Below are 26,455 nucleotides of genomic sequence, written 5' to 3'. Positions count from 1 at the left end.
TAAATATCATAAAAATGGACATCCTACCACACATTTTATTTAATTCCAAATGTTGCCATTGGTTTTGCCTATGGGGTTCTTCTCCATACTACAGACCTTAATTTCACGATTTTTTTTATGGAAAGGGAGACACCCCAGATTATCAAAGTCAACACTGTATCAATCCAAATGGTCTGGAGGTTTGGCCCTCCCCAATTTCAAGACCTATTAACAAGCTGTAGCCCTATCCAGAATATCTGATTGGAAGTATGCAAATAATGCAAAGCTCCGAGTCCAATTGGAATTCACTCTGTGTGATGTTAATCTCTCATCTATTCCTTGGATACCTCGCTCCTCAAGAGCACTGGCCTCTATTCCTTTGCTCTAATTTGATTCTGTTAATTCTACCGACTTTATTCAAACTATGTATGGATGGTATGCTATACAATGTAATCCGTTGTTCTGCTTGTTTAACTTTGTTTATTCTCAATAAACAATTATTAAACAAAAAAAAAATGCATTTTAATACAGCAAATGTGAGTTTTGCTCTATGAATATGAACAAGTGTGAGCAAGTCTCAGAGCCCAACTCCAGGCAATATTTTAAAAAGAGTGGAAAAGGCTTACAACGTCTATCAGGTTTTTACTGCTGTTAGTGTCCCCGCTGGGGAGATGCTTCTAAATTTCATGTCTATTTATTAGATGTCAGACAAAAAAAAAAAAAAACTAGTAAAACCTACCAAAGTCAACCAAAAATTACAAAAGCATTTTTTAAAGAATAGTAAAGGGTTATGGCCTCCTGACTTTTTGTTTCACTTTTATTACTGTGTCCACTAGGTAGATTTCCCCTCACTTCTGTCCAATTGATAATTGTCTTGCAGACTAATAAATGAGGGGAAATCTCAACATGGAAACCAGACCCTATCTGAAACTGGAGAGAAGTTCTAACCCTAAGGCTCCGTTCACATTAGGTCGCTCCGACTTAGGGGGCGACCTGTGAAGTCACGTACAGCGCGACTTCGGCGCGACTTGCACGGACTTCATAAAATGAATGTCTATGCAAGTCGCCTCCAGGTCACCCCGAAGTAGTACAGGACCCTTTTTCTAAGTCGGAGCGACTTGTGTCGCTCCTATTAGAACGGCTCCTGTGCTACACAATGGGAGTGTGAGGACCGCGACTTGTCAGGCTGACAAGTCGCGGTCCAAGTCGGACCAGTGTGAATGCGGACTAAAACTGGAAAAACAAAATTGTGGCTACAGTTAAAGTAGTATAAGTGCTTAACCTTTTTTAGAACAATGCATCCAGTGTGGCTCCGTAGGACCCTCTGCAAGAGAATGGAGCCACCCTAAATGCAGATGTCAGGGCCAGTGCTTGGGGGGGCCACCTCCTTTTGAAAGAAAACTTCACAATCAAGAAGCACTATACCTGGTAAGTGATGATGATGATAATAATAATATCCCCTGAGAAGTATGGGATTGGATAACAAACAAATACACATACTAACCTATTTGGATTCAGTATTGGTCTGATGCTGCAACTGTCCCCCGCTGGCACTATGACCAAAAACCGAGCGATTACATGACTGCTGTTTGCTCTGTTTCGGTATTCACTGACTAGAGAGCGGAAACTGTCAATCACCATTCTGTGCTCCGCTACTCCAGCGTTCACTGCAGTGCCGGACTGTGAAGGGCACGGATTCCCCAGGCTCTCAGTGGTATTATTGTCAGGATCCCTGCAGAGCTTTAGTCAGCTGTTGGCTGAATCTAAGTCACAGGAGTGCAAAACTAAATGCACTCCTATGACCCAGAAGAGATGTATGGCTAAAAGAGTTTAAAACTTTAAAATACTTCCAGCTTCTGGCCTGCTCAAACTTCAGGTTGAAATAAATGATTGTTTGGAAATAAGTGTTTTCAGTAGTTATTTCACACCTTTGTAATATCCCTGTACACGAACAACACATTTTATGAGAAAACGGTCATGATATAACAGTTAAAATTACCCCTGTGGCTTAGTGAATTGACCCAATGTGGCCTGGATCTAGACTTCTCTACATAAACATCCAACACAGATCAGTGATTATACCTTATATTCGATCCAACATCAAACCCATTCAACCTAATTAATTAGAACAGCATACATTTTCCTAAGAGTACAAACCCAGTAATAGACTTACCGGCATAATTTGATAGAGGTCATCCAGAGTGACAGTTGCAATGCCTACAGGTATGTTCTGATCGCAAGGTACAACAGGAGGACTTAGCAGCTTCTTGTAACAGCAGGGTGGAAAGCGAATATCTAGGGTTATGCTGTTATACACAGCCAGTCCCATCAACTTGCAAGGTTAAGTAAAATTCAATAATTTATCGAAAGTTGTTTTGTGCCTATTTTAACATTGCACATCAAGCCTAAATATATGTATGTATGTATGTATGTATGTATATATATATATATATATATATATACACGGTATATGAAGTTCTATAGAGAGAAGACATGCACGTGCAATGAAATGGTATGTATATCACAAGAGTTCAACATTCTAAAAATCTGTCTAAAGAACAAATTTCCCTGGTGAAATTATAAGCTGAAATAACTGTGATTGGCTGGAGGGGAAACAATGGGTGACATATCAGAGCTTTACCAATATGACCAAGCAAGTCCTTGTGTCAGGCACCCAAGCCCTACATGGCTTAAAAAAAAAAAAAAAAAAAGCCAGTCTGGTACCTAGGAGGAACTTCACCCCTTATCAAAAGTCACACCAACGGCTGTTTAGTAATGGCAATCTACAGATTATAGATTGCAGGCTTTTTATTCTTTGATAAGTGTATAAGGGGGGGGGGGGGGTGCGCTGATAGCTGGTTAAAGCTGCTACCGGTATTCAGTGCCTGGGGAATATATACGAAATAAATATGTTGAATGGTGCGGTAAAACAAAAATAAGATGAGTGACCCAAATCAATCAAATGTATGAATGACAAAAATCAATCAATGAGTGATTAAATGAATGAAACTTAAATTCCACAAAAAGTGACACTAGTGCATATTCTTTGTGTTGAATCAACATCAAATTCATCAAAATAGTTCACATTAATGTCCATAATAAGGTGATGACTTAAGCTGGATACACACTATCCAACTTTTGTTGTCAGATTTCCTTCAGATTTACCTTTTCTATGTAGTGCAAGGGCCAGCCAGATTGCATACAAATTGAAAGTGTTTAGGTTTGACCTCATATTATATGGTTTTGGTAAGTCTAAAGGAAAAAGTCTTCCGAAAATCTTATAGTGTGTATGGCCCTTTAAGCTTGTGGAAAGGTGAAAACCAAGTGCTTTCCAAATCCAATGTGAAAGCCCACCACCTATGTGAAATTCCTCCTTACCAGACGGAAAAGATAAGGTGCCAAATGTTGCAAATAAACTGAAGATAAACCAGAACAATCCCACAGTGCTTCAAGACTCCTTGTGAGAACACCCAAACAAGACTCTTACCGGACTGCAAACAATATGTGCTTGTTAATCACTCCCAGCGAATACTCTCTTCTCCTCATCCGCAATCAAGCAAATGTTTCCCAGGTATATAGATCTGATGATCGCTCTCCAGCATATAACATAAGGATAGAAGCAGCTGATAGTGTATTACCTCTAAGACTTTTATTAAACATACGGTATTGCACTTACATAAGACGTTCTTGTAATCAGCATTTGATACAGATCATGCAGGGAATTTCCTAAGGTACTCGCAGTCCGTGCTGCAGCCGGTTGATTGATTTGGGTCACTCATCTTATTTTTGTTTTAGCGCACCATTCAACATATTTATTTTTATTCTTTGCACACCTTTTTTTTTATATCTTACTCATTTTCATGGTGGCTTTTTTACTGAGGGGAGATGGAACCCATCATTCTTTATGTCCTGTAACTCTGGGTCTGCTTCTTGGAACAGGAAATTCCAACTTATATCAGTACCTCACCAAACCAGGAACTGGTAAAACAGTAATGGCCATGGCAGTTGTACGGTGTATTTGGTGGGTCAGTCGCCACTCTTTTACATTCCATGCACAAACTAGATTTTTGGGCTGGTGCTTGGCAAATTTATTTTTTGGATTTTGTTGCCACCATGGATGAGCATCCTATCACATTTGGCTGCCCACATCAAAGACCTAAAGGAATACTGTGGTTAAACAAGAAGCAAGAATCAGCTATAACATTATAACCACCCACCTAATATTGTGTAGGTCCCCCTTTTGTTGCCAAAACAGTCCTGACCCGGCAAGGCATAGACTCCACTAGACATCTGAAGGTATACTATGGTGTCAGGTACCAAGCTGTCAGTAGCAGATCACTGCCTTGCCTTCTTCCCATAGTGCATCCTGGTGTTATCTCTTTCCCAGGTAAGCGACACACATGCACCTGGCCATCCACAGGATGTAAAAAAAAAGTAATTCATCAAACCAAGCTACTTTTTTCCATTGCTCTGTAGTCTAGTCCTGATGCTAACATGCCTGTTGTAGGTAGTTTTAGCTGTGGACACAGGTCAGCATAGGCACCCTGACCAGTTTATAGCTACGCAGCCCGGTATGCAACAAACTGCAATGCACTATGTATTCTGACACCTTTCTATAGGAATCACCATTAACTTTTTCCGCAATTTGAGCTATAGTAGCTCTTCTATTGGATTGGACAAGCCAGCCCTTTTCTCCCTACATGCCTCAATGAGCCTAGGCTGCCCATGACTCTGTCACCGGTTCCCTGGTTTTCATTCAATGGACCACTTTTGGTAGGTTCTGACCACTATAGACTGGGAACATCCCACAAGAGCTGCAGTTTTGGAATTGCTCTGACCCAGGTCATTTAGCCATTACAATTTGTTCCTTGTCAAAGTCACTCAAATCCTTACGCTTGCTCATTTGTTTCTGCTTTCAACACATCAACTTCAAGGACATGCTCACTTGCTGCCTAATATATCCCACCCAATTCCGGCGAATGGATCTGTTGATACAGACCCTGCTTATTTTTACCATAGGGGGAAATTGGTTTCAGGATCTGTCATAGACCCACCATTGCCTCTTTTCGTCATTTGAGGCAGGAAATGAGACCCCCCCCCCCCCCACAACTGAAATGGATAGACCTTTGGGTGGCTCCGTCCGTCATGATTTATATTGAGTCATATCTAGAAGACACATTCAGTGTATGTGGCTATCCATGTTTTACTGCCTAACTGTGGCGGATTCTTGCAAATTTTCTAAATAAACTGTGCCTCTCCTGAGGAAGCGAGTTTTAATCCCGTGAAATGCGTAGAGAAAATCAGCACAGACTATTTATTTTGATAGAAGGTTTTCTACTTAATTGTTCTTATGTCGTTCACATATGCACTTTTATAGCAGGCAACTGCATATGACTATGTTTTAAATGTATGTTCTATTGCTGTTTTGGATTAATAAATGTTCCTGTTTTAAATCTTTTTTTTTTCTTTTTCTTGTGTTGGGGTGGGACTCGTTAAAGTCCCCTGGGCAATGATCTATATTTGTTAATATATCCCACCCACTTTCAGATGCCATTGTTACAAGTTAATCAATGTTATTCAATTTACATTATGTTAGGACTGACCAGTGTATTAAAGAAATGCACCAATAACTTTAAAAACTGTGCCTTGTGCAGCAGAATAATACAGTTGTCATGTACTGTATATTGGATAAGAGAAAAAGTGTATTAAAAAGATAAGCTGCTTATAACCGTAATGAGGATTTATTACCTTTGCTGCATAGTAAAGCAGCATGGAACATGAGAAAATGTACCTTTTTTAATAATAAACAATATTTTTTTCCACGTAAGGTGTTTATTGTAAAATAATTTACAAATATTGATTTTCTTCATAAAATGAAATTCATTTTAAACAATTTTTTATAAGTTTTCTGCTTGTTTCCCCCGTCCCCCCACCACCTGTGCTAGTCAATAGTTGCCCTGTGTCAATATAAAATATCATGCCCATGCCCCTTTTATATGAAAAGTGAAAAGCATGCCACAAATCCATAGCTAAATAAGATGCACTTTAATTTTTACTAGATACACATCCAATTATGTCTGTGTTGCTTAATAAATTCTGTTGGGTGCATCATGCATTGCAAAGGATACAGTTCCAACCAGACGAAACTCTGAATAGTTATCACACTTAAAGCTGCTAAACCAATGAAAGTTGGAGTCTTTGTGAAAGGTAAACATACCTGAAAATAAAATTGCACACATTAATTATTTTGCTAAATATTTACAGCATTATCATCTGGAAGTACTTCATGAAATTTCGAGTTGCCAGGTTTGACCGCCTGCTCAAGCTATTATGCAAATCCTTGCCTTTGCTTCTCAGTGGTTCATTCAAACTACATTAGAGAGTGCAGCAGGAAGTGTGGGTCTTCATGTATGTGAGTTTGTTTGTTTTGGGGATATTGGATGCATCAGTGGGGAGAGCTCATAGGATATTACTGTTTATTAACACAGTTTAAAGGCTAAATTCACCTTTAAAATTGTTCGGTTTTTATATTTTTGTTCTCAGGAGCCTGTAAAGCATTGTACTTGCATGGTTTGCAGGTGCAATGCCAGGCTCCTGCAGATCCTTCATTCAGCTCCCTGTCTGTGCTGAGGTACAGGCTTTCAGTTAGAGAGTTGCTGGAAGTGTTAATGAACTACAAGTGTAGTTTTAGAATTACAAGTCTGTGTTTCGAGGTGGCGGACGGGACTTGTAATTAATTAATTTACAGATATCTGTGAATGTATTTCTGGGCTCTGTCTGCACAGCTGTGTCATTTCAAAATGAACCCCAATTTCAATCACGAATGCTGTCACAGGTTGGGGGTTGCTTAGCAGTATGTTGCAAAAGGTAAAGTTAGTCTTATAAAAAAAAAAACATCAGAACACTCACAGCAGTGCTTTATACAGTAGGAGATGTAGGCATATGGGCAGCACAGTAGCTTCATGGTTAGCACCTCTGCCTTGCAGCACAAGGGTAATCATTTGAAATCACAACACTTTCTACATGGAGTTTGCCTGTTCTCTGGGTAATCTGGTTTCCATCCACAATGCAAAGACATTGGCCACTGCTTAAACTGACCGTAGTATCTATGTACTATGACCCTGCCCCCCCACCTAGTCCTATCTGAGAATTACTTGCAGTCATTGAAAAATTCTAAGTGTTTTCTGAATGGCCAACGCCATGTTCAGTAAGCGGCAGGGCAGCTGCTTGGCATGGGACCCACAAGCGAGTGGCTATCCTTGTTGTGGCAATTTTTTCCAGGTTTCCTCAGAGATCAGCCAGGTTTGGCACATTTAAAATATACTTACATTGGTCCAAGCTGAACAAGTGTTAGCTTTAGTGAGGAACAATATGCTCTAAAGCCTGCAGTCACTTTGTTTTTTTACTGGGATGACTCTAGTGATGGTAGAGTGTATTGCCTCAAGTAAGCATCATTGGTTGAAGGTTGATGGTTAGCATTTCAAATTCTGGTGATTTTCTTCTGAGCACTTTGAAATGACCAGTTTGCAGGACTGATTTGCACTTTACTTAAAATTATTTTTTTAATTGCACAAGTACTTACTGAATTTTGCATATATTTATATTGCACTATTTTCACTTTGATATTTTTTGGCACATAAGTCACTTCAGCCTTCCTTGTCTACAGATCATTGAAATATAAGGGACTTCTCCCGACACTAAAGAGTAGTCCTGGACTTACCATAGTCAGGATGGAAAATTTGTCTGATTAGCAGGAGAAACCACTCCTTAGTCAGGCCACCCATGTCAAGACCAGCTTCCCCGACAAAAGTAACCTTTAGCTTTTTCTTCAGATCTGCCCGTTTTCTTGTGAGCTGGGAAAACAAAGTAGTATTACCCCTAAACAGATTATACCAAAGTTAATTTTTCAGTTTACAGAAAATATGTGCTTAGTAAAACATATGAATATGTACATATAACAAAACTACAAACTGCAGTGCTACACCAAAATTTCCTATACCTTTGTGTTCATTGAAAAAGCTACTGCATTATACCACATGCTCACATAGTACAGGGGGCTTTCAATGGTTATAAAAGGGGTTCAGGAGGCAACATATCGCTTTTGAGCCAACTGTCCACCCCGGATCACTTTTCAAAGGGGCAGTAAACTCTACTGTGTGTTTAAACAAAGTCTAACAGAAGAGATATAACTAGGGTGAGAGTTTATTTTTCCAGCTGGTTGGGTCATTTTGGTTAAAGTGGTTCTAAAGGCAGAAGGTTTTTTTTATCTTAAAGCGGAGTTCCCCCCCCCTCCCCCTTTCTAAAAAGTAAAAGTCAGCAGCTACACATACTGTAGCTGCTGAATTTTAATATTCGGACCCTTACCTGTCCTGGAATCCAGCGATGTCACCACCCCAGCTGATGTTTTCATCGGCTCTCGGTGCTGCCGCCATTAGTGGTAAGGAAAACCGGCAGTGAAGCCTTGTGGCTTCACAGGCAGTTTCCTACTGTGCATGCCCGAAGTGTGCTGCACTTTGTAAGTGGCCCGGAGGCGGGGAGAGGAGGAGGGGGGCCTGAACTTCTGATGGACCTCGCTGTAGTGAGGTCCGAAGGAAGTGGGGAAGGGTACCTGTCAAAAACAAATTGGAAAGGTGCCAAATCAGATAAGCGGTGGTTCCACTTTTGGGTGTAACTCTGCTCTTAATGCATTCTATGCATTAGGATAAAAAAACCTTCTGTGTGCAGCAGCCCCCCTAATACTTACCTGGGTCCCTTCTCGATCCAGCGATGTTGCACAAGAGCCTTGGCTGTCTGGGACTCTCTCTCCTCATTGGATTAGACAGCAGCGGGCACCATTGGCTCCCACTGCTGTCAAAGGCAGTGAGCCAATGAGGAGAAAGAGGGGGACAGGCCCAAGCCATGGCTCCATGTCTGAATGGATACACAGAGCAGCGGCTTGGCTCAGGTGCCCCCATAGCAAGCTGCTTGCTGTGGGGGCACTTGGCAGGAGAGAGGAGCCAGGAGCGCCGGTGAAGGATCTGAGAAGAGGAATATCTGGGCTGCTCTGTGCAAAACCACTGCACAGAGCGAGTAAGTATACCATTTTTGTTCTTTTTAAACAAACAAAAAAAGACTTTAATATCACTTTAAGGGAATATACTTTAATAAATGTAGCATCACAAGCATTTCCTGAGGACAATTTCACTCTTTAGCAATTAAAGGGAAGAAAAAACACAAATTGAATAATCCTGTTCACTTTATGGACTTTTTCTTTTCATTCATGGTTTCACATGGTTTTAATTAGAATGTTATCATAGTATTGGCTTATTATTGCAACACTGCAGTTTCCAACTTTGCAATATGTACTGTATATATAACACTGATTCATTGTAGCAGCTTATTTAGAATTAGGTTTAGGTATATATAGGTAACTGGCACAGAAACCTACTATAAGTTGTTTAATATTAGATAAAGCAGGAATGTTTCACTTTTTCAATAAAGCAAAGAGCAATGTTGAAAGTGTAGTAAGAAATGCTGACAAATCAGAAGTAACTGACAACATCCATTGGATTAGCCAATCAATAACTTTAAACATCAATGTCTAACACATATTGAACTCTGTTTTGACATATTTTAAAGTAGTACCCAAAACCAAAAATATAATATATTGCAGCTTAGCCATCATTAAATGTAGTGGTTGCTTTTGTTTTCTGTTTTAGGCTTTTTTTCCCTGTATCTTCACTTGGGGATCTGGCCAGTAATACACCTCCTTTATTAGAGTGCCCCCACTCTGGATAAAAGAGCACAGTGTAACCTTTGGATAGAAGCATTGCCAGTCTAGGGGGATGTAGATGTAGTGGCACATTTACAGTAAATACACGATTACATTGAAGCCACACTCCAGCTAATTAAGCAGTTACAGCAACAGTTTTTTCTTTTCTTTTGGGATAAGGGTTTTACATAAAATAAAAGCCCCTCTGTTAGTGTTATATGATTGGCCTCATCCCTGTAACTGCAAGAGAGCTTTTCTGTTGAAAAACAGACTTAATGGCTGGATCACCAGATGAAAATAGAAGAAGTCTTAAAAAAGAATAATAAAGCCATCAAATCTAAGAATTGGTAAGCTTGGGTTTAATACTGCTTTAAAATGGTTATTCTAGTATTGTGTTCATACAAATCATAGTAATAGCTAAGTCACACAGTAGTTGGGCACACAATGCTTTTTTGGGCATGGTTTGTAAATAATAGTGTTAATATCTGAGCTCCTATACCTTTGTAAGTTTATCTAAACAAGGATAATGTTGTTCAAAAATAATACCTCGTCAAGAGAATCACTGACCAATTGTAGCCGCCTCACTTTAATATTTAGAAACAACATATTCATATCTGGCTTTTGCCGCCTAGCTACTTTATCCACAAGGCTTTGCTGCAGAAATAAAAGACAAGTTAAGAAATAATTAGATTTTTACTTCCAGCCATAGTATAGTAATGTGCAGTAATCTACAATACACAATCTTATCCCTGGTTGGAGGCCTTGCCACCAAAAAAAAAAAAAACCTGCAGGTAAATGTTTAAAAAAAAAAATCAAGTACATTTAGGGTTTTATTTTTCCCCTTGATATAAATATTTTTTAATTACTTGCAATGTGCATTTTAATTTTAAAATTGACTACTCCAGAAAGAGTCCATTCCCTAGCACAGCTCCCTCCCTCCTTGCACATTATATCCCATTCCTCTTCTGGAATTGTCTATTTACTCTCTGTGTGGTACTGTTGGCATCACCCCTCACCTTCCTATATACCATGGCTGCCAAGGGAGAGGCTAAGAGGTATCACTTTATTGGCAGCTTTAAATCTGCTGAGGCACATATAATCTTATGGGAAGGTTTTTGTTAAAATGAGTGGTGAGGCAACAGGGGCTCTCTAAATACTAACGTGTGTATCTGGTTGCTACACGTTACAGCACTTTATTTTTTTCATTTTGCCCTAATGTGGGGAGGGGAAGGGGGGCTAAGATTCTTATTTAAATCAATTTGTTTATTAAAAATAAAACTAATTGTAATAAGAAAATAATAAAATCTTTTTTTTTTTTTTTTTAATACAACAAAGCTCATCTCATTCCGCAGTGGACTATCTGTCTGTTGTTTTGTGATTAGCAATTGACTCACAAATAGGAAAACCTGCATTTTTTTTTTTCTTTCATTCTCCTGTGTATAATATAAAAATACAGATTTGTCTAATCAGTAGAGAATCCTACATTTTATAAATCCTGATCAGATTTCTTAAATTGCTGATTCTCATCAGATCGAAAGAGTATCAAAAATGTAAGCATCGCTAATTCTAATGAGTAGATGATCATTGCTCTTGAAGGTAGCTCCAGCCTCTCGGAGTCTGAGGCTGACATAGGCAAATTGATGGAACTTTCTGAGCAGTTTCTGCTTGCTGGAGCAGTAAGAGCACACATTGTCCAATAAGAGGGTTTACTACTCCAAAACCATAAGTTGTTTGGTAGACAAAATTCTCTTTACGTCTAGAGGAAAATAAATTTTGTCTCCAAATACGGAAAGGTTTCTTTACAGTAAGAGCTGTGAAAATGTGGAATAGACTCCCTTCAGAGGTAATTCTGGCCAGCTCAGTAGATTGCTTTAAAAAAGGCCTGGACTCTTTCTTAGGTGTACCTAATTTACCTGGGTACTAGTTGATCCAGGTAACATCCGATTGCCTCTCAGGGGATCAGGAAGGAATTTTTTCCCCTGCTGTAGGAAATTGGATCATGCTTTTCTGAGGATTTTCACCTTCCTCTGAATCAACTGCAGGTATAGGATTTGTGTATATGGGATTGTATGGTTGGGTTTTCTTTTTCAGTTTTTTGTTTTTTATTGGTTGAGCCAGATGGACTTGTGCCTTATTTTCAACATGACTAACTATATGAAGTTAGGAAATGGGAGTATATCATTAGGACCCTTTCAGGCAGGCATATCTAGCTCATATTTAGTCACATATTTTGCTAAGAAAAAACTGATAAATAAGGATTTGGGTTCCATCCATCTACACCTATAGACCTACATTCTGGTTCAGTCTTGATCCGTCTGAAAAACTGACAGATGGATTACAGACTGGAAGCCCATGTGAAAGGGCTGAAAGGGCTCTTAGGCACAGAGATGGCTACATAAATGTTAACCTGTTATAAACTGTGGCCAAGCTAGGTGCCCGTCCCTTTTTTGTCACTCAGGAATTTCAAAATGAAAAAATACAAAAAGGTAGTGAACTGAAAATTTGAACTTTGCCCTCAGCTTGATAACTATGAAATGAATTTAATAGGCTACAACTTGATATAATGGATGAGCGATTAACTTTAAAAATTAAGAAATATAGAGCTTTTATGAATTTTAAGTATAACTAAAGGCAAAACTTTTTTTTTTTAGATTTGGATAGAGTTGGGGGGGGGGGGTGTGGATTAGAACACTAGTCAGTTTTTATTGCTGTCTTTGCTCCTGGTAAGGGGATTCACCCGCTCTATTTGTCCTGTTTACCATTATCATTGAAAGTCAAAGTAAAACAAAATTGCAAATTTTGGGTTGTCCCCAGAAATATATTAAAGGGAAAATCTTCCAGTGGGGACACTAGTTCTGGTGATCTCTAAGGAATTCTTGGGACAGGAAGTGAAGGGAAATCTCCACAGTGGGACACGCATAGCAAAAAAAAAAAACTGACAGGGGTTATTACCCTCCCTTGCTCTATCCAAAATAGAAAAAAAAAAGTTTTGCCTAGAATTCTACTTTAAATTTGCTTCAGTATTATATAGTCACTTATTGTCAGAAATGGTATTGCATTTTTTTAAGAGGCCATTCACCCCAGGGCAATCCACTGTGGTACATATAACACAACTGCATTAACACGTGTTAAAAAAAGGAAGTCCTTTGAAGTAGCTATCAAATGAACATGGATTTATAAATGTACCTGCTGCATTTTTGGTAACGTAGTGCATTACGCATAGCAATGAAGGTGTGTTGTAGAGTTAATAGAACTACAGCTCCCCAATGAACCACAGCAAAAAGGTTTAGGCTCTAAAGTCTTACATGAAATATAATTTCAAAATTACATATAAGACTTAACAAAGACTGACTTACTCTTGCAATGCTGATCATCTGTTGCTCGGAGTCCTTCTGGATGATTACTTTTTTTGCAGCAATGGAGAGGACAAAAGGAAACTGACAAAATGAAAACCTACAAAACATAAATAGATTGTTAAATGTTATACCCAAACCTTTATTAGCACTGTCGAACAGTATGGTTGTGTTTTGCATAAAAAAAAAAAAAATCTTTATTCTTCTCTGTTTAGATCTTGTACTGGGCATTGTGATCTGTAGCAAATATTAAAAGGTTTTCAAAAGTTTAAAAAACCCGAGGCCTGGAATTTGGTTTTTAGTCTAGGTTCACACTGAGGCCGTTTTGAAATCGTGCGAGTTCAGCTGAATTTACACATCCAGTGTAGCAGTGCACTCTTGTAGTATCTGGTGGAGGTGCTACTGTTTCTCTTTCTGAATGTATGCAAGATAAGTCTTTAGCTAGGGCTTTAAATATGTTGGAAAGTGGAGGTGATGCCCACAAAAACACCTTTGCATTAATAAAAACAATAGACCTCTTTTATGTTGTGGGTAACAAACACTTGCATGAATGTTATTTAATTACTACAGGGTATATTTATCAATAATTTTACCCCACGAGTCACATGATTTTCACCCAAGATTCAACCATTTTTCACATAAAACATCAGAAAAATGGAAGAATATTGGGTGGACGTTGTGTGAATCTTGGATAAGAAGCCTAGATGTTGGATGAAAACATTGTAAATGACCCCTACATCTGTTAATATTTTCATGACAAACAGTAACTGCTACTCATAGCAAAAATGAAGACTGATTCAATTTAAATACTCACCTGTGAGTGTTGCCATAAAACTGCCAGGTTTGATAGTCTTCCATGAGATCAATATGATCCAAAGTGGAATTATAGAAGTCGGTGTAAGAAATAATTGGTGGATTGCAAAGAGAGTTTGCAGCATCTGTGGGAGCAAAACAAAATCTCAGTGGCAAAATTCTAAATTTAGGCATTGGTGTCGAAGACTGGTCATAGACAGATACTGTGTGTGTGTGTGTGTATGTATGTATATGTATATGTATATATATATATATATATATATTGTGTGTGTATGTATGCATGTGTGTGTATATGTATGTATATATATATATATATATATATATATATATATATATATATATATATATATACAAAAAATATATGTCTGTCTCTTCTATAGTGCCAGGACATTAAGCCACCCAATGGTCTGAAGCAGAGCTGTTGACCATCCTCATATCTATTACCGGTGATAAAAGAGAAGAGTTGTACACTCTCAAGGTTTCCAAGGATGTCCCTACAGGACCCAATATTTGCCTTAGGACCAGACTGGTTCTGGAGAAGGCCACAGTGATCACATAGTGCAGGGCCAATCACAGTGGACTGTACCATGGGATAGCTGTGGCCAATCACAGTGGACTGTACCATGGGATAGCTGTGGCCAATCACAGCTATATCACAATTGTACACAGTGGCACGTGAATGGATGTGATTCATTAAAATAATTCAATTCATTAGTGTAAAAAAAAAAACCTGATTATCTCCCTAGAGCAGTACAGTGTGACTATGACGACTATGTACTGCTCTGGTCACAGCAAAAAAAGGAAAAAAATATTTTTTTTAATTTTACAAGCTGTCACCAGTCATATGGTGACGCTGTACTGCTCTGGTGACAGTATTTATTAAACTCACCATGCATCTTACTAAATACCTATTGACTGTCTACTTTCTAAAAAGAGGTAATTTGGGGGATATTTGTACTTTCCTGGCATTTTAAGGCCGCTAGAAATGTGATAGACTTAGTGCATTAGGACTAATCAATGTTCAAATATGTATGTATACCAGTTTGTATGGTCTATAACCTTTACACAAACTAAATAATCTACAGATCTGGGTTATTTTTACTAAAGAAATGTAGCGGAATACATTTTGGCCCACGTTTATGAAGAAATATTATTTATTTGCAAAATTTTATAACGGAAACAATGAAAACTTTCGGTATTTGTTTTTTATATAGCAAAAAATAAAAGCCCATTGGTGATTAAATACCAACCAAAAGACAATTCCATCTGTCTGAAAAAAATGATAGAAATGTAATTTGGGCACAGCGTTGCTTGACTGAATAATTGCCACTGAAAGTGTGACAGCGCTGAAATCTGAAAATTGGCCTAGACAAGAAGGGGGTGAAAATGTCTGGTAATTAAGTGGTTAAAAAATAAGCTTTCTTTTCAACCTCGCAATTACAACTTGTATTAATTTTTTTTTCTCGTGGTAATTAAATATAGAAATGTAATTGTAAGCACTGCAGGACAATATGCACAAAGAATAATTAAAGGGTTTTTCCATTAAAAACCTATTTTAGTCATGGATAAATACTGGCCTGACAAAAAAACAAAAAAACAAACAAAGTCTCTCCCTATCAGAGTAACCCAATTCATGCCTAGACTTTACTATTGAGCCATGCTCCTTTTGTAACATTATTCTTTAATGTAAACTAAATATTCAACAGGGCGAACCCTTCATTATTGCTGCAGGAAGTAAGAATTTGATTAATTCAAGTAGCTGGCATCTACCAAAATTAAAGAATCACTTTTTGGTGAAAACACACACAAGTTAACTGGCAGCAGTCCTAGGACCAGCAAATCATATTATTGTTTTAACTTACTTAGCAAAGCTAGCACTTTGGTTGCAGATGGAATCCACCAAGTGCATTTTGCTACCGATGGAAACTCTTCAGGTTTCGCAGGAAAGAGGCGCAAGGATATGAACTGTAACAATCGATCAACTAACTGCTTGAAACGTTTTGGTGACATCCTATTTAAAAAAAAAACAGCATTAAGCCCTCCCAAATTCATTAATTTGTTTTCAAACAGAAAAAATTAGCTTCAGACCAATAGCCAATTGTGCTGGAGTTAGAGCTGCACGATTAATCGTTAAAAAATCACAAACTCAATTCACCCCCCTCACGATCCTAAAAGGGCAAGTCCACGATTCTTACAGAGCTGTTCTCTGCTCACTCACAGCTGTCAAAAAACAAAAGAGCCGCAGGCAAATGTTTAATAACATTGTTAAGGCTGCCAGATAACTATAAACACAATGTTTTCCAATGTATCATTTCTTTCTTTTAGAATCTAGATCAGAGGAATGAACTTCCGTCTGTAAGGCCTCTTGCACACGATACTCCTGTTTGAGCATCTCCTTTTGGCCTCTTGCACACAATACTCCTGTTTGAGCATCTACTTTTTTCCAGACCTTTTTTCTTGTATGTATTTGCGAGTATTTGAGAGTATTCGCGTGTATTCGCGAGTATTGAGGCTTAAATTACTGACCAAAAATGCAGATTTTTCTATTTTGTTCTTACTGAAGAATACACAGCGCTTGTTTAAGCGCCTGTGTGCATAGGCACATTACAATTAATGGGCTGTATTTTAGCTCAAAAAGCTGTACTGAGCATTTTTAAGCCGCAAGATGCCCAAACAGGAGTATCGTGTGCAAGAGGCCTAAATGAGCCAAGTTTTAGGCTCCGTTCACATGTCAGCGTATGGATCGCGGGCAGAACCGCCGCGGTTCCGCCCGCGATCTGGAGATTATTGCAAATCGCGGGACGCCTGTGCGTTGCCCGTTGATTTGCAATAGCCCCCCAGACGCTGAGCGATGTTGCCGCGATTTCCGCCTACCGAATCGCGGTAACATCGCGCAAAAAAAATTGCGGGACGCAATACGCTCTAAAGAAGCTCTTGTACTTTCTTGGGCGTAATGCGTCCCGCAATTTTTTTTTTGCGCGATGTTACCGCGATTCGGCAGGCGGAAATCGAGGCAACATCGCTCAGCGTTTGGGGGGCTATTGCAAATCAACGGGCAACGCACAGGTGTCCCGCGATTTGCAATAATCTCCGGATCGCGGGCGGAACCGCGGCGGTTCTGCCCGCGATCCATACGCTGACATGTGAACGGAGCCTTAAGTGAACTAAACCTTTTTCTGACACTTGTTGCTTACAAGTTAAAATCTGTATTTTTTTTCTAGAAAATTACTTAGAACCCCCAAACATTCTATATATATATATATATATATATATATATTTTAAGCAGAGACCCTAGAGAATAAAATGGCGATCGTTGCAATCTTTTATGTCACACTGCATTTGCACAAAAGTCTTTCAAATGCAGTTTTTTTGGGAAAAAATACATTTCAATGAATTAAAAAAAAATTAAACAGTAAAGTTAGCCCAAAAGTTATGTATAATGTAAAAGACGTTACGCCGAGAATCGTGAGAGAATCGTGATCTTTATTCTAAGCAAAATAATTGTGATTCTCATTTTATCCAGAATCGTGCAGCTCTAGCTGGAAGTCAATACATTCTTTCTACATTAATCTCGGTTTCTCATGTAATTCAGCACAATGCATCCACAAACAAAAACAGTTCCTTTTCTTTGTCCAGAATGATGAGTATAGCCATGTCAATTATAAACATATTAGTTATGGTGGTATAAAATATCAGGGGGAACTCTGCCTGCAGGTCTAATCCTGTGTTATAGCCTTCTTCCATCCCTCTCTGCTGCATCTGGTTGCTAGACATGCTCTCCTTTCAACTAAATTAGCGGAAAAACTCATAGTTACATAGTTACATAGTTTGTGAGGTTGAAAAAAAACATCAGTCCATCTAGTTCAACCTATGATGTGTGTGTGTGTATGCTGTTAACTGTACATTGTATACCCCTGTATGTTGTGGTCTTTAAGGTGCCCATCTAATCGTTTTTTGAAACTATCGATGCTCCCTGCTGATACGACTGCTTGTGGAAGCGAATTCCACATCCCCACTGCTCTGACAGTAAAGAACCCCTTACATATTTTAAGGTTAAACCGTTTTTCCTCTAGTTTTAGTGAGTGGCCATGTGTCTTATTGTATTCCCTTTCTCTGAAAAGTTTGTTCCTTATGCTAGGGTCACCAGTACAGTATTTGTACATTGATATCATATCCCCCCTCAATCGTCTCTTCTCCAGAGAGAATAGGTTCAGTGCTTGTAGTCTTTCCTCAGAGCTGATGTCCTCCATTCCCCTAATTATTTTTGTTGCCCTTCTCTGGACTCTCTCCAATACCAGCACATCCTTCCTGAGGACCGGTGCCCAGAACTGGACAGCATACTCCAGATGTGGCCGGACCAGAGTCTTGTAGAGTGGGAGAATAATCTCTTTATTTCTGGAGTGAATCCCCTTTTTTATACTCAAATCTTGGACTGCTCAAACTGAAACTGTCAATAGTGGCATTTGAGTGGATTCACCTTCAGAAGTGGATTGAACTGGTAGTAAAGCATCTCTACTGGCTGCTGGACTGGATACAGATTACATACAGAAACTAGTCGAAAAACGTTTGTCCTCAAGTGTATTTCTACTTTTGCTGCCAAATTGCAACAACGAATACTTTAAATATATGCTATATAAATGTAAACGTGTAATAAATATAAAGACATAATAAAGATGCTGGTCGCTTTCGAAATGTTCCTTTCTAAAAATTCCTGCTTAACTTCCCTTTTGCTCAAATGTTTAGGAGGGGGCTGTGGAGTAATTAACCCTGTCTTTAACTGATAATTAAATTTGCTAGCACAGTACAAACTAGATTTGAACAGTCTGTCCTAAGAAAGAATTAGAAATATAGAACAGGGGTCTCCAAAATAAAAAAATAAATAAATAAAAAAGGCCATTATACTGTCCTTCAGACTTTGGTGTGGCCAGACTGAGGCCAATGGAAGTAGAGAATGTCTTGGTGTCAGTGGGAGTAAACAATGCCCCATCCTTGCTGTCAATGGTAGGAACAGTGCACCATTACTGTTGTCATTACGAGGAATTGTGCCCCTTCGCTAGTGTCAGTAGGAGGACCTATGCACAATTGTTGGTGTCAGTGGAAGAAATAGTGCCCCATCATTGGTGTCAGTGGGAGGTATTATGCCCTGTTATTGGCATAATTAGGAGGCCCCAGTTTGAAGACCACTGATCTAGAAGCTTGACTTCATCATTGTATGGTAATGAGGGGAAACTTGAAGTGCCCTTCTTTGTCAGTGGGGACCCATTCAGTTTCCCCTCATTTCAAATAACCAGAGTTCTGCTCCGAACAAACATCCAAATGGCAAGAAATATTTTTTAAATGTTTTAGGCATGCTTTGTGAATGGGGACAAGCAAGAAAAATCTGGAGCTGGGACATTCATAAAAAATATAATACCAAATACCCATAATACCCAAATACCCATAATACCCAAACCACCAAAACAAAAACTCAACTGACGTTGACTTTAAGTAAGAGAAATCTCCTTACTTTTTGAACCAATGTATTAACAAATTGTGGTCCACGTCTGACAGTGTGGTGATTTGTCTAAGCAGATGTGCGTAGATGACATAAGTAGAGGTGCTGCTGAACTGTGGATTCTTAAAAGTACAATTAAAGATAAGTTAGCAATGAAAACATCCTTACTTCTAAAAAAAAAAAAAAAAAAAAAAAAAAACATTAAATAAATTAGGAACTATTTAAAAATTTCTGACCTGTGTTAGAATAAAATAGGCTCGAAGGTCATCCTTTGTTCTTGGCCTAATAAAACAATTTGAAATGTGTCTTGCACAGCAAAATAATTCATGGTTCAACACATTGAAAAAAAAGTACACTTTGTCAATATTTCCTTACAGACAATAACTGAACACTGAAAAATATGGATTTTAATAGTGTAGCGAAGAACTACAACTTCCTTCAAGGTCTTCTTGCTGTCAGTCAGTAACAGCACTTTTTTATTGATAAACCAAATATTGCAGCGCCGCTAATAAATAAATAAATATATCCATAAATAAGACATCAATATCCCTGTGTGTTCTTGTGCAAACTGTGCAAAATTGTGCAAAATATATGTTGTGCAAAATCACACAATAAATAATCAAGCTACAGAGGACGCCGTGATTGGACGGCGAAACGCGTCTAGCGATTGGCTGAGCGGACCTGACGTCATTTCCGGCCGGTGAGCCGCACGCTGCGGAAGCAGCAACCACCGAGCCAAGATCCATATGCCGATTGTTTTTAAAACGTTTGTAAGTAGTTTCTTTTATGGATAAAATAAATTTACTATGGATGGCCTTTTCTTTCCCACGAGGGGACTCTGGATGTGAAAAGACCACCGGTAAGGAGCTCTCCACACGATTAAGGATACCAGGCCGGCAGAAAGGTGATGACCACACCGCAGAAACATTTCCTGAATGCTTGAGACCGAGTGTGTTGTGGTAAGTAGATAGCCACTAGGGGGTCATCCCCATGTTTGCACACACCACAGCACAGAAGCACTTTGTTTTGCATTTGATGGACACTATATGGACTTTTTATTTATGATTTGGGATTTTTTGAATTTTTGAAGATTGATTGATTATTCATTGTGTGATTTTGCGCAACATATATTTTGCACAATTTTGCACAGTTTGCACAAGAACACACAGGGATATTGATGTCTTATTTATGTATATATTTATTTATTTATTAGCAGCACTGCAATATTTGGTTTATCATGTTTTAAAGGCACTAGCACTTTAATCTGCAGCAAGCAGCTAATTAATGCACAGTCACTTTCTTTATATTTATTTTTTGCACCATACCATAAGCGCGAGGCCATACCGCTATAAAAAGCACTTTTTTATTGCAAACTCTTTATTTTAAACTCAGAGCAGAACTTAGTTTATAGATTTCTCCAGAAAAAAATTACATATGCATACTGAATGAATAGTTGTCAGAGGGAGTTCTTAGATGGACCTCTACATGAGTCTTGTGCATCTATGGTTTCCCATAAAAGAGGGCCTTGCTCTCTTCTGAGAACAGGAAGGCAGTCCAGTAGAACATGTGTGTTCTTTTTTTTTTTTTTTTTTTAACAAGTTTTGTGTTTATTGTGAAAGAAAAATACAAAATCCTCCATAGACCTGATTTCTACTACTTGTTGCATCCACATGGAGCTAGTGGGAGGGGGATATAGGATTTAGTAACAGCACTTTTTATCTCTGTGACAAAATCTGGAGAAAAGGGTGTAATTTTAACAGTATGGCACCAACTGCAATAACATTTTCCAAATCCAGAAGAGGACAAGTATCAAAGAGGACCCCTGTTTCAGTGAGTACTGTCCAAGGGGGCCTTTCCTCTCACTTTTTGTTGCGCCTTTTGGGAAAGAAAGTGATGGAAAATCTGAGTTTTTACCATTCCTTCCATTACAGCTTTATTAAATAATATAAAAGGTATGGCTATACCTATAATAAAATACCACAAGAAGGCAGTTAAAAAAAATCTTAATATTTTGTTTTAACCACTTCTGGACTGTGCACTGTACATAATATGTCATTACTTTGATGTTATATACTAGGATTATGGCAGCACTTAGCTGCCATAATCCCAGTATTTTTTTAAACAGTGGGCAATTCTCTTTCACATAAAATTGGTCCCGGCGGCGGATTCGCCACTAAATCACTTTTATGGGCAGCAGGAGAGGTGCCTTCCGCCGCTTCCAGGTTGTTTCCCCCGCTTACTGGAGTCATCGGTAGCGGGGGAAACTATCTGATCCCGTTGAGCGATGGGCAGGAAGTCAAGTGAGGGCAAGATGACCCCACTTGACTCTATGCCCTTGGAGGACTAGAGCGACGCCTGAAGTCACTTCTGCCTCACGGTATTAAAGCGCCCATTTTTTTCTTTATTAGCAAATGTAATATTACCTTTTTTTTTTTTGTTTTTGCTTTTAAGCGTAATTGTGAGATCCAGTGCCTTTTTTACCCCATATCTCGCAATAAAGAGGACCTGTCATGCTTATTTCTAGTACAATGGATGTTTACATTCCTTGTAATAGGTATAAAAGTGATCAGAATTCTTTTTTTTAATCGATCGTTAGAGCAATGCGATCATTAGAGCAAGAGCAATAATTCTAGCACTAGACCTCCTAAACCTGTAAATTTTAAAGCATCGCCTATGGATATAGAATTTCTGGGGGTTCTAAAGATTATCTAGTAAAAAAGTTAAACTTGTAATCAACAATTGTCAGAAAAAGGCCTAGTCCTAACATGGTTAAAGCATTTGTTACCCCTTCATATTCCTGATATGTGGCTGTTGTACCATGTACTTGTATGAGAAAGTCTCCTGTCCCCTTTGTATTGCTTCCTTTATATGAAATCTCTGGTGTTCCTATCAGTCCCTCTGCTTTCCTATTAAAAACTGACCACACTAAGCAGGAGAGCACACCATGGTCAGTTGTCTTGCTATGCTGGGAACTCAGTGTGTTCTCCAATGATCAGACTTGTCCTGACCATTGCACAGCCATTCACTGGAAAGCTCAGTGTGCTGCTGCTTCTCCTCCCCCCAGCTCTTATACAACTGAGAACAGAGGGAATGTGATCACTTATAAAAAAATGGGGAAAAAGATATTTAGGGTTTTTTTTTTTTTCATCTATATAAAAAATGCTTTGCCTTTTCATTTCTGTTTTAAACTGAATGGGTTGTTTTACAAGGTGATCGTTTACAGTCACTTTAAAGGAAAAGATAGTGAACTTCTCTTACCCTTTCCATTCTCTTAAAAGACTGTTAATAATCCCTTTTAACACTGTTTTCTGGATATCTTGAGCCTGGTATAAGAAAAAAAAGCTTTAGCAGCCAGGAAATGACATAGGTCAAATAAGCACATGATGCAAAACCTATATAATCAAAGTTACATTCAGTAAAAGCTATATGCCAGAATGAACAGTAGATCCAGAGGCATTGACAGCTGACATATGAAAATCTTAAACTTCCTGTTAAAAGTTGGAACTTGAAGTCCCCTTATTCTAGGGAGGTCAATTATACCACCAATCATATTAAAATTACCAACCAGGCTTAGTAGGTAGGCAGGGTGGGAGAAAATGTAACTTCACAGGAAAATTGGAGATTTGCAGATTAATTATCTGCCTATATCTCAAGATCTAGTATAGTGTAACATACAATGTGAAAATGCATCCCTAAAGTAAATTACACAAACTATAGCAAAAGAAATACAATAAATAAGGCCACCATACTACAGAAATTCATGTAAAATATATGCTATGTTATATCAATATACTGCCAGTTACCCTTTACACAGACCCTACATCACTGATAATGCATTGCTGTAAGTCTTGGCATAGGGAGAAGGATGTTAGTACTTTGAGCTAATGGGGGGGGGGGGGGGAGGTTACTCTACACACACTATATTGCAATGAGGATCATTCAGTTTAGGGTAAATAATCTATAGTCATAATTATCACATAGCATAGCCTGTATGTCTCTTGCAGCTTCCAATGCTACTGGGTCAAGACCACATTTCTGTACTACTTACTGCACAGGTCAAGGGCTCAGTATACATTTTAATTCTACATACAATTACATAGATCCACACAGATGAATTCTGCACCAGGTACTGGCTTCCCATCCCAGGAAAATATCTAGTCAGTAAATGGAACGGTACAAGAACCTGAAATTGTAAAAATTCTCATACTTACTGTATTTAATAAGGCATCATAGACAATGTTTAAAAATTTTGTATTAATTCTAGAATCCTCAACAGTGTTGACAGAAGTATTTACATCTCTCTGTAAAAAGAAAAATAATAACTTACTACTGGAGAACAAGTTTTTTTTTTTTAATCTCCATTTATGCTTTAATGTTACAAATGTTACAAATGTCCTGTATTTAACAAAATCTAACTATTTTATTATTTTCTACTTTATGCTTAATAATTTGTTTATTAAGATTTACAGTCTGATACAAATTGACAATAAGAGCCGGTTCACACTGGGGCGACTTGTCAGGCGACCTGGTCGCCTGACAAGTCGCCGTGGGTCGCCTGCCATAGATTAGCACAGGACCCGTTCTAGAAAAAGGGTCCTGTACTACTTTTGGGGCGACCTGGAGCGACCTGCGTTGACTTCAATTATATAAAGTCCGTGCATGTCGCTCCGAGGTCGCGGTGCGCGCTGTGCACCGCAACTTCACAGGTCGCCCCGGAAAGTCGGGTCGCCCTTATGTGAACCGGCTCTCAATAACGCAGTGAGAGGATGACACACATCTCAAGAGCTAACAGAGTAGAAACAGTAGAATTATATCGTCGATAGTAACAAGTTATTGGGGATGATATATTGGGGATACAGAAAAATGAATACCTAAAATGTAGTACAAAGAGAAAGCGTATCCCTCAGATCAGTAAACTAGTTGGATGGTGGCCCAAATGCTAGAAAGACTGCACAGATGCAAATATCGTCTACAAAACAAGGGGGCAGGGACAGAGACTTGGCCTAAGCAAAATGGACAGAGGAGGGGAAAAGGAAGAGGGAGTGGGGGGTGGACAGAGTGGGAGGAGGAAGGGGGGGGGATTTAAAAAGAGAGAAGTGTTACCCTGTTGTGGAAATTTTGATAGACATATTCTTTAGTTTAAATAGTCATAATGTCTCCCAGTGTCAAGTTTTACTGATAATCGATATTTACAGTGATTATTGCTTTAACAGTCATTGAAAGACTTGTTAATGATAAGATGGCAGCCATTTCTGCCATCTCTGCACATGGCTGTGTTTGTACATAAGCCCTGCCCATTGTACTTTCTGTGATTGGTGGTTGTGAAGCCACTCCCTGTAACTTCCTTTTGTCCACTTGATGTAAATAAACCTGCTCTGCCCTGCCCTCACTCAGAGAACACAGAACATCAGAACACAGAAGGAGGCACACTCACACACACACACACACACACTCACACACACAGACATAGACACACAGACACAAGCTCACATAGCCATTTAAGAGACACATAACCTCTCACACACAAACACTTACTCTTACACAAATGCACACACATACATATCCAATGGAGACAGACCTGGCAGATGGCATCGAAATGACCCAGCGCGTTTGTTCCTTTCTTTATCGCCGAGTGCTTGGTAAATCGTTATGCAAAAGAGCGGGCCATTTGTACTTTTCAGTACAAGCCTATTTATTTTCCACGACATACCCTTCCCCCAATTATAGTTCTAGAATACTCCGGTTGAAGCCAGCAGTAAGAAATTTAGAGCTCCAGTGTTGCCAGATATTTTGTCATTTTGGCTTCATTTTTCTAATGTAGCATAATGGAGTTGATTCTGTTTTTGGTCTCAGGAAGAGATTGAGTGATTTCCAGGCTTTCGCAATTGTTTGCTTAGCAACTGTCAGGACATGGAGAGGTGTCAAGCTATTTTTGGAAAGGCCATTAGGTTTAGGATTTAATAAGGCATAATGGGCCAAAAAAGGGATTGAGGAATCTAATAGGTCAGAGATCAGAAGGAACACTTGTAGCCAAAATTGGCATACTACAGGGCACGTCCACAAAGTGTGGAGAAGTTCTCACTTATCCACACCCCCTAAAACAGAGCAGAGGATAACCTGGCACCCAATGTGCAAATCTAAAAGGCAGTAAGTACCAACGTGTTAGAACTTTAGAAAATTGGTTTCATCTGCCAAAACATTTTGGGAACATTTTGTCTTATTAATATTTATATTGATTTCCTATTTTCTGTACAGTATAAGTCACACACTCTCTTATACCCACATTATTATTTTAGTGCACATGCTGCACATATTTTATGTTATGGTTGACTACACCTATTATTGTCTTATTTTCATGTAAGTTCTTTTCAACCACAGTAATTTAGTTGTATTGGCTATTATTCCTATTTTTTTGCTGGTATTAACCTAGGGGCTATTTATTACAGACGTGCTGGTTATTTCGTTTTTATGTATATTATAGAGGTGATCTATATATTTATATATCAATAATTTATTTTCCTCTACATATACATACTTACATCTACCTTTCCCCTTTGCATACACACTATGTCAATATAGAATATTTATTTCACCTATATACCGGCAGCGCCAGTCACTTCCTCTTCCTTTTATTATCTACTATATAACCCCTTCCAGGGCTATATTCTGAAGTGGGCTGCAGCCAACCTCTCCATAAATATATATATCTCCCTAGCTCTTTATTTTCTATCAAAATCGCGGATCCTTCTAGTTTCTATTTTGGGAACATGATTTAGTTGCTTCCCTTCCTGGGCATCCAAGCCTAGACCTAGGTCTCTGTTCCAGGACTGCGTATTGGTAGGAAGCTGTTTTGATGGAAGAGAACAGAGTGCGGAATAGAGTAGTGAGATCACCTGGTGCATGAGAGTAAGTCACATTTGCGCTCAAAAAAATAAGCTGTAAATCATTATCAGGTTTTTGAATACTGGATTGTAAAAAATGCTTTATTTGGGAGTAGAGAAATAGAGATCAGTTGTTTTTTGCAATCACTGGAACAATTTGACTCTGCCTTTGGCAAGAAAGTAT

The 26,455-nt window shown here is 38.7% G+C and overlaps 1 protein-coding gene across 1 annotated transcript in view; it reads right to left on the bottom strand.

Moving 5' to 3' along the window:
* HECTD2 (HECT domain E3 ubiquitin protein ligase 2) overlaps nt 1-26,455 on the bottom strand; it is a 122,074-nt gene that overhangs the window by 20,672 nt on the left and 74,947 nt on the right. The window contains exons 5-15 of the mRNA XM_082267571.1: nt 23,602-23,691; nt 22,649-22,713; nt 19,627-19,672; nt 19,403-19,512; nt 15,759-15,907; nt 13,898-14,021; nt 13,087-13,183; nt 10,277-10,384; nt 7,700-7,832; nt 6,108-6,196; nt 2,153-2,311 (exon numbers count right to left, since the gene is read on the bottom strand). Of these exons, the coding sequence (XP_082123697.1) occupies nt 2,153-2,311; nt 6,108-6,196; nt 7,700-7,832; nt 10,277-10,384; nt 13,087-13,183; nt 13,898-14,021; nt 15,759-15,907; nt 19,403-19,512; nt 19,627-19,672; nt 22,649-22,713; nt 23,602-23,691 (1,170 nt within the window). The remainder of the gene's footprint in view (nt 1-2,152; nt 2,312-6,107; nt 6,197-7,699; nt 7,833-10,276; nt 10,385-13,086; nt 13,184-13,897; nt 14,022-15,758; nt 15,908-19,402; nt 19,513-19,626; nt 19,673-22,648; nt 22,714-23,601; nt 23,692-26,455) is intronic.

This window comes from Pelophylax lessonae (assembly GCF_965119305.1).
Source record: "Pelophylax lessonae genome assembly, chromosome: 9".
Classification (NCBI taxonomy): Eukaryota; Metazoa; Chordata; class Amphibia; order Anura; family Ranidae; genus Pelophylax; species Pelophylax lessonae.
Note: the sequence above shows the minus strand (reverse complement) of the source record. Positions and strands in the feature narration are given on the sequence as shown.